The sequence below is a fragment of the Lactuca saligna genome, chromosome 5 (genome assembly GCF_052625555.1).
Source record: "Lactuca saligna cultivar CGN05327 chromosome 5, ASM5262555v1, whole genome shotgun sequence".
Taxonomy (NCBI): domain Eukaryota; kingdom Viridiplantae; phylum Streptophyta; class Magnoliopsida; order Asterales; family Asteraceae; genus Lactuca; species Lactuca saligna.
The window spans coordinates 310,746,948-310,754,763 of NC_136421.1; the positions used below are offsets into that span (position 1 = coordinate 310,746,948).

At 32.3% G+C, this 7,816-nt stretch overlaps 2 protein-coding genes across 2 annotated transcripts; both read right to left on the reverse strand.

Annotated features, from left to right (window-relative positions):
- Positions 1-3,350: 3,350 nt before the first annotated feature.
- LOC144998627 (proteinase inhibitor I-B-like) lies at positions 3,351-4,092 on the reverse strand. Its single transcript, XM_078958363.1, has 2 exons — positions 3,841-4,092; positions 3,351-3,708 (listed from the first exon to the last, which is right to left on the reverse strand). Exons 1-2 carry the CDS (start codon positions 4,064-4,066, stop codon positions 3,515-3,517), a joined length of 420 nt encoding a protein of 139 aa, XP_078814489.1. The 5' UTR covers positions 4,067-4,092; the 3' UTR covers positions 3,351-3,514.
- A 110-nt stretch (positions 4,093-4,202) lies between these two features.
- Positions 4,203-7,114, reverse strand: LOC145048582 (putative myosin-binding protein 5). Its single transcript, XM_078997112.1, has 3 exons — positions 6,890-7,114; positions 4,624-6,676; positions 4,203-4,527 (listed from the first exon to the last, which is right to left on the reverse strand). The coding sequence occupies exon 2, from the start codon at positions 6,533-6,535 to the stop codon at positions 4,676-4,678; it is 1,860 nt and encodes a 619-aa protein (XP_078853238.1). The 5' UTR covers positions 6,536-6,676; positions 6,890-7,114; the 3' UTR covers positions 4,203-4,527; positions 4,624-4,675.
- Between the last annotated feature and the right edge of the window lie 702 nt (positions 7,115-7,816).

Genomic DNA, 7,816 nt, shown 5'->3' on the forward strand with positions numbered 1-7,816 from the left:
TCTATTTCAACTAATGGCATATTTCAGCCATGTGAATGTTATGATCCAACAATAGTCTTACAGTCACTTCAATTGCTACACCCCAGTTGTAGTCTTTCCTGTTATGATTCAACCATGGTCTTTAATGCAAGTCACAAAGCCAAACAACATACAATGACATTTAGTGTCCTATATAGTATAATGAGAAGACTTACCTAAACTAAACCACAGAAGCTCAACAGCAACCTCAAAAACAAAACAGCAAATCCAAGCTACCTAATGCCCAACACTAGCCCTTAGTCAAATAATCAATTCTACCAAAGCTTGACCAAAATTCAAACTGGTCAAAAAGTCAATGGTCAAAGGTTAAAGTCCACGGTTGACCCACCGCATCGTGGCCAACTGTTTGAGAGAACATCATGGATCATGGTTATTTGCATCCATCGAACAATACAAAAATACGAAATGAAATAGATACTTTTATTTTTTGAAAACAGGAAATTACATACCCCTTAGTCTAAGGCACATGAATTTCGAAAGTATAGAACAAGCCATAACTGCAGGTAAATTAGAAAGTACTACAGTATGAAAGATAGACTGCAAACCCATGATTGTTCTAAGAGTATGCCTTCCAGTTGCTTAGTTCCCTGAGAATAGATGTGTTTTGAAAGAGTTTTAACTTAAAGTTAGCGAGTTTTTAGGTTTGTAAAGTTTAAATCCAAAATATATTTTATACCAAAAGTATATGTGTTACGTATATAAGTAGTTACCTAGTGTGTGTGTATACATGTTATTAATGTTTACTGTGAGTTCCTATAACCGAGATATTGACGAAATGATATGCCCCTCCCGACATTTCATCAAACGTAGTAATAGTATAGACAATTATTCGCTCGCTTGACTCGACCATCCATGTTGTAGCTAGCAACTACATGCGGGGGTGTCAACCCATATAGATCTATACATATTTTTCTCGCTCTCAAAGATTAATGGTTATAAGTCAAGGGTGTTCCTAAGTATTTGGTACTTAGATGATAGATATACCTAACAAATTATTGATGTTGTACCAGTTGTAAGCCCTATCTTTAAATGTCAAAGTTTTAGGGCGAAGTTTCTATTGGAAGTCTCAAATATTGTAAGTCTCAAATCGATCCAACTGCTCACGTCAATCTTGATCCGATGGTAGGGACGTGACGATGAGACTTGATCCTATCCTACCTAAACGATAGGTATTTTGTGAAATTCAAGTGGTGTCAATTATGTCTATTAAATCAAATGCTAGATGATTGCATGACTCGAGAAATACTAAATTTAGTTTATGAGAGATCACATAGTTGAACCCACGAACGACTTGAAGGTTCAAGTTCGGGCATAAATTTGTTTATAGTTATGTTTTGTCACCTTGTAAAGGGTTAATTCATCGTGAAATAGAAAAGTTAGGTTTTGGATCAAATACTAAATCATAATCCGATTCGTAATATATAAATGTCTTTTTGTGACCAACCTCTCAAATAACCTCATGAATCATTCGAATGTAATTTAACATAAAAGACTAATGTAGTACCAGTTGATCTTATCCTCAACAGCTCTGACTTTTTTGGAAAAAAAAGTTATGAACGTGATAAATTTCTAAATTGAATAAGATTTAAGTGAAATTGACCAGGGATGAAAATTAATCATTTAAGATGTAGTACAACTCGTTTGAAGTTTCATTATTACGACAAGAGGTTGTGTGATGTTGTTTATTGTCCGTTTTTATAACATTTCAAAGATTATGATAGAAAAAAAATTATTTTTATTAAAAACATTTTCATAAAAACATTTATATAACTTCATATAATTAAGTTTAAACAATTTTATTATAAAACAACTAAAAACAATTATCAAAATTAAGTTTAAAATATAAAATATGGGACAAATACCATAAAAGCTACTATATTTTCACACATTTTTTAGAAAAGCCCTATTATTTTTTATTTTTTTTGCTCTAGCCACAAATTTGATATAAAGTTACCACTCTAACCCATTTAACGATTTTCATGGTTAACTTTGTTAAATTTTTTGCAAAATCAGTCCTAAAAGTTCAATTTTGATCCTTGTAGTTTGCAAAATTTTACACATGTCCAAAACTCGGTTTTATGTTTTTTAATTTCTTTATTTTCATTTATTTTTTTATTTTTTAATCAAAGCTAAATTTGCTTTTATATTTTTTAATTTTTTTTATTTTTCGTTCTTATTTCCTTTTTTTAACTTCTTTTTTTTGTTTTTATATTCATTTATTTTTCATATTTTTTTATAATTTTTTTCGTTTTTTTTTTTTTTTTGTTTTTTCTTTATTTTCGTTTTTTCATTTGTTTTAGAAAACCAAAAAAACTCAAACACAAAAAATGTAATATACTCTAATATATTCATACACTTTACACTTTCTAAAAAATTATCAAATTGACGAAAAACAAAACATAACAAAAATACGAAAAAAAACAAAAAAAATACGAAACATATACGAAAAATATAAAATTATATATTCATACACTTTAAAATTTTTGATAAATATCAAAAGAATTTTTCAAATTGAAGAAAAACAAAACATAAATTTATTTTATCAAAAATAAAGAAAAACGAAAAAAAAGAAAAAAAAACATATATATATATATATATAGTATGAAAAATAAATGAATATAAAAAAGAAAAAAAAGAAGTTAAAAAATAAAAATATATATATAAAAAACCAAAAACAAAAGAACAAAAAAATATAAAAAAAAATATTATAAAATATATAAAAGCAAGTTTAGCTTTGATTAAAAAAATAAATATATAAATAAATAAAAATAAAGAAGTTAAAAAACATAAAACTGAGTTTTGAACATGTTGTGTAAATTTTTGCAAACTACAGGGACCTAATTTGAACTTTTATGACTGATTTTGAAAAAAAAAAATAACAGAGTTAACCATGAAAATCGTTAAATGAGCTAGAGTGGTAACTTTATATCCAATTTGTGGCTAGAGCCAATAAAAAAAAATAATAAAACTTTTCTCAAAAAACATGTGAAAATATGGTGGTTTTTATGATATTTATCTTATAAAATATTTCTATTATTACATTTTGTTTTATGTCATAATATTTTGTTTTCCTAAATTTTGAATTTTCTTTTTTGATTTTTCTTATTTTGTTATGTATCTTTTAATGTTTTTTATTGCTACATATTATGCTCAAAAATAAGTAAATTTTTTTTTTCAAATACCCATGATTTTAGATGTATACTTATGTGACTACAACTCTAATACAAATTACGATGATACCGTCATAACAAATAGAAAACAACACTTGTCAGATACTATGAAAATAAACGAAAGTAATTCAAAAGTCGATATATTAAACACATATGTTGGATATTTTATTTAATGCATTCGTACAATTCACCTTATTTTTCCCTCAAAACATCAACGTAGCTCTTAAATAGTAACAAAGCCATAAATTTTACATAAGAGGGACGAGTTTTATTAATTATGAATAGTGTAGGGGGCACCGGCGAACTTAGCCAATTTTAGGAGTTCGAATGACGACCCCACTAGAGTTCACCCACACCCACACACGGTCGCACCGGAAATCCCTAGTCGTCGGAGTTCCGTCAAGTAACACAATCGCATCGACACGTGGATTCTCTTTCTCAATCTTCTTCGCCGCAGCGTCTCCGGTCGCCCCCACCAGCTCCGGCCATGAACTCTTTCCTGTGTATCCGGTATCCAATATCCAAACAGTGTTTAGTTCGTCTTCACTTTTCACACCCATTCATTATATAAAAATACGCTCAAATCATATGAAATCAAAATAAAATTAAAGTTAAAATAGAATCCATTTACCTTCGCAATCCGACATTGTTAGATGAGTAGTGAAGACATGAACTCGAATACGAGGTATAAATAGAGGTAAAGGCTTTGAAGAAGTGATGAGGTAGAAATCGTACCTTGTGCAATATGAGTTGTACCCTTTTGTTTTTTTAACATTTCCCATTTTAAGTAGGCAGAATTCAAAATTGTAATGACTCGTTGAATTGTTGAAATTTGAAAACCATGACAAAACGGCCATTTTTGTTGACTTTCTAAATTGGGACATTCGGATAGTCCTTATCTTTTTAAGTAACAATGAATAAGTTAATCATAATTTTACAATTATAGTAATAATCTGAAGTTGATTGATCTATATAAGATATAAAAGACTTCACTTCACTCAAGAAAGACTTTAGATTCCCTATCAAAAAGAAAGCATTTGTGTACAAATGTCATAATCATCCTATGTATGACAGAAGCCTGATACTAAGATATGGAGAACACTGGATAAAACAAACAAAAATGACTATCTTTTCTTTTAAAGAATATACAAACTAAAAATACATTTTTTTAATCGTATAAACAAACATACAGCTGAATGGAACACTAAACAAGATAAAGGCTTTCATAACTTGGTTCCAACTTTTTCTTGATGCAAAATTCATGAATCTCCACTTCTTTTGTGTTGATTCTTGACAAATTAAGCGTTTCCACATGCATCTGAAAGCATTAATTAATTAATGTGTCAAGTGGTTTTTCAGTAGATACTATTCGACATGTAATCTTTGGTATAATATAAATGTTGTATGATCATACCTTGATCTTGTTGAAGGATTGACATCTTGAAGCAACAAATTGGCATCTTCTTCTATGTTGTATGATCAAATTGAAACCTACTCCTCCTCAAATCATGTAGATGATGAGCTATTTCTTGAATAAATTCTAATCCCTCATTACTTTGAAGGGTAAGGGTATTACACGCATGCTCAATAAAACTGTTATCAGCCTCAAGTGCTTTCAACCTGTCATTAAGTTCCAAAATTTCAGCCTCAAGGGTACTAACGTCAAATCCATTCGACATATGTCTCCCGTTTTCATCTTCCTTTTTTACCCTTTCTACATTACCATTCGACATAAACTTTTTCTCTAACTCCGATAAACTCTGTAAAATGTATTTTTTCTCATCTTCAAGCCCTAAAGCAGGAGACTTTGAGTTCCCATTTTTTATATGATTTTGGGTTTGGGTGTTGTTGTTCACCATTAACTCATCTTCATATCGGCTTCTGAAATACTCCAACTCAGCTTCCAAATCTTGAATTTCTTTATCTTTATCAGCAATCAGATCATTAGCCTTGTCTAGAGCTTCCATATCATACTCTGCTTGTTCATCCATCATTCTCAGATACTGCAAAGCCTCCATATGCAAAGATGATTTCTCTTCCTGCAACCTTGTGATCATGGCCATGGCCTCATCTGCTGCTATGGCTGCAGCATTTCTTTCTTCCTCTAGTTCCTTATGTAATAAATGCAACCGTTGTTGGTCACCCTCCACCTGTCGTTTTAGCTTTTCCACAACACCTTCACCCTTATATTCACTAACATTGCTTGCATCCGGAGATTCATATCCATCTGACTCATGATCAACAACTTTATCCGATTTTAATGATTTGTCATGAATAGAACCGTTTTCTTTCACATCATCAGTATCCACATCTTGTCCCCTTGATGTTATAGAAATAGCCCTACACTTGTTTTCTTCAAGTGAAACATCAGATCTCAAAGATGAAGGTTTCGTTCGAACCACGGAATCCCCTTTTCTAACACTAGATTCATCCCCGGAAATGGAATCACCTTTTCTAACAGAGACATCATCCCTGGAATCCCCTTTTTTGACAAAACATTCATCCCTGGAATCCCCTTTTCTAACAGAAGAATCGTCTCTGGAATCTGGTTTTCTTTCAAGAACTTCAGGTTTCGAAGTGTCATCCTCTTCATAAAATGAAAACTCAGAGTCGGAATCGGAATTCAACCTATAATCAGCACAACCGAAATCAGATAAAGCATCCAAGTCCAGATCAGTGTCCACACTGAGAGTATCTTCAACATGGCAAGGAGTGGAAGCTCCTGAAATTCTATCACCATCCCTCTTGAAAACATTCCGGCGACGATAGCGGCTGTGGCCTGCAATCCTTGGCAATGGTGGTTTCATGGTGACTGTGGGACCACCATCCAATGGAGCTGGACCTGGTTGGATTAATCTTCTGGAACTTGGTTTTCCATTCCAATGTCTTTTACAACATGAACATGTTCCTGAATTTGAAGGCCCACGAACAAGGTTCCGGTTCAGAAACGGCTTTTGAAACCCTTTGATTCCCATTTTACCCTTGGAAGATCCATGGTTACACTGGTTTCGGTTCATTATTGACATGAAACAATCATCACATAGTTCACGGACATCCACAAGCTTCTCATGAAGGTCACAAGATATCAAACATGAAATCTCTGCTCGATGATGATAGCAGAACAAGCTTAGATAGGATCCAGGGTTTTCGTTACTGAAAACATGGTCAAGCCTCATGCAAAACAGGCAAGGCGTTTGTAGTTCACAATGATGAGCGAACTTTGTGAGGATAAAACCCAACGCAGCATCCATAAACATTAGAAACATTAAGAACCATTCGCAGGCAGCCATAGATAAGTTATGCATGAATCCATTTGAGGCAGCCATGCGTGCATTCGGGACCAAAACTTTACCCCCAAAATGGCATGTATTTGATTGAGCACACCAAGGGTAGCTCTTTAATTTGTATGTCTCGAGAGCATAAAACTTCCTCGATGAGATCAATCAAACACCATACAGGAGTCAAGGCTGTAGAAATCGAAGACAAAAGACACAAATCATTATGAAAGCATTTATGAACGATGACTACATCATCGAATCCAAGCCCTTAAATCTTATATTCCGAAATCGAAAGTAACCCTAATTCAGATTGAGCAGTTAATGATTGTTGGTGATCAAACTACAGCTACAATTAATGATTTTGGAAGACAGAATGGAGCAAATTGAAAGAAAAATGAATACCTGGGAAATGCAGGTTGAGGAAGGCGGCAATCGGAGATCAAAGGGACGGCATGTGGGAGGTAAAATAGGAAGAAGGGGTTAATTTGTGCCCTGAATTTAAGCATTTGATTCTTTGAGAGACATGTTCATGCGTGTTTTTTCGTTGATGAATGCAAGTGGTTTTTATACCATCCATCCCCAATTGTGGATTAAATATCCTCTCTCTTATTCATTTCTTCTCCCGAATGTCAAAAAATCAATTCATGCACAAAAAACAAACGCACATGTATATATATCTATATTTCGCCTTTTCACCCTTTTACTTTTAAATTTTAAAGTGATTCTCCTTTTAAAATCATTTGGCATGAAATAACTAGACGAAATTACATAAATGGCCCCTGTAGTTATTAAAAGTTGTAGTAATAATCCCTAGCTAATAATTTTTGTCTTGATGTGATCATCCATGTGGCTGTGGGTTTAGATACTTGCATGATTGGTTACTATGGTTTTATTTTATTGCAGATTAATATGAAATTAGTATTTTACCATTTAATATAATTTATTTAATAATTTTAATTATATAAAATATTGTATATTATAGTTATATATAGTATCCCCACCCTCTTATCTTAATATACCAAACCTTTTAATTATGTTTATCTTTCTCTTTTTTTTTTTTCTTTCTTAGTTCGAGAATCTCCATAAATGATTTTAAAAGGCAATTTTGTTGACATTTCGATACATCAATCGACTTCGAGGCTCCCACCAACCGAAACGATGCACTCTTCGGCTCGCATTAAGTATAGCAATAGCTTTTGGAGACCATACCCCATGAGATAGAAAGTTTTGAAAGTTTTGAATTAAAATACTAATATATATTAAATCATAATCATTTGATATCTAATACAGACTTTAAGCCAAGGTAATATCACTTTACTTCTTCAACTA

Excerpts from the sequence above, each read along its gene's own strand:
- LOC144998627 (XM_078958363.1), bottom strand. The coding sequence starts at position 4,066 with ATGGCCGTTTTGTCATGGTTTTCAAATTTCAACAATTCAACGAGTCAT. Across the intron at positions 3,709-3,840 it reads AACAATGTCGGATTGCGAAG|GAAAGAGTTCATGGCCGGAG; the intron begins GTAAATGGATTC and ends CCGGATACACAG.
- LOC145048582 (XM_078997112.1), bottom strand. The coding sequence starts at position 6,535 with ATGGCTGCCTCAAATGGATTCATGCATAACTTATCTATGGCTGCCTGC.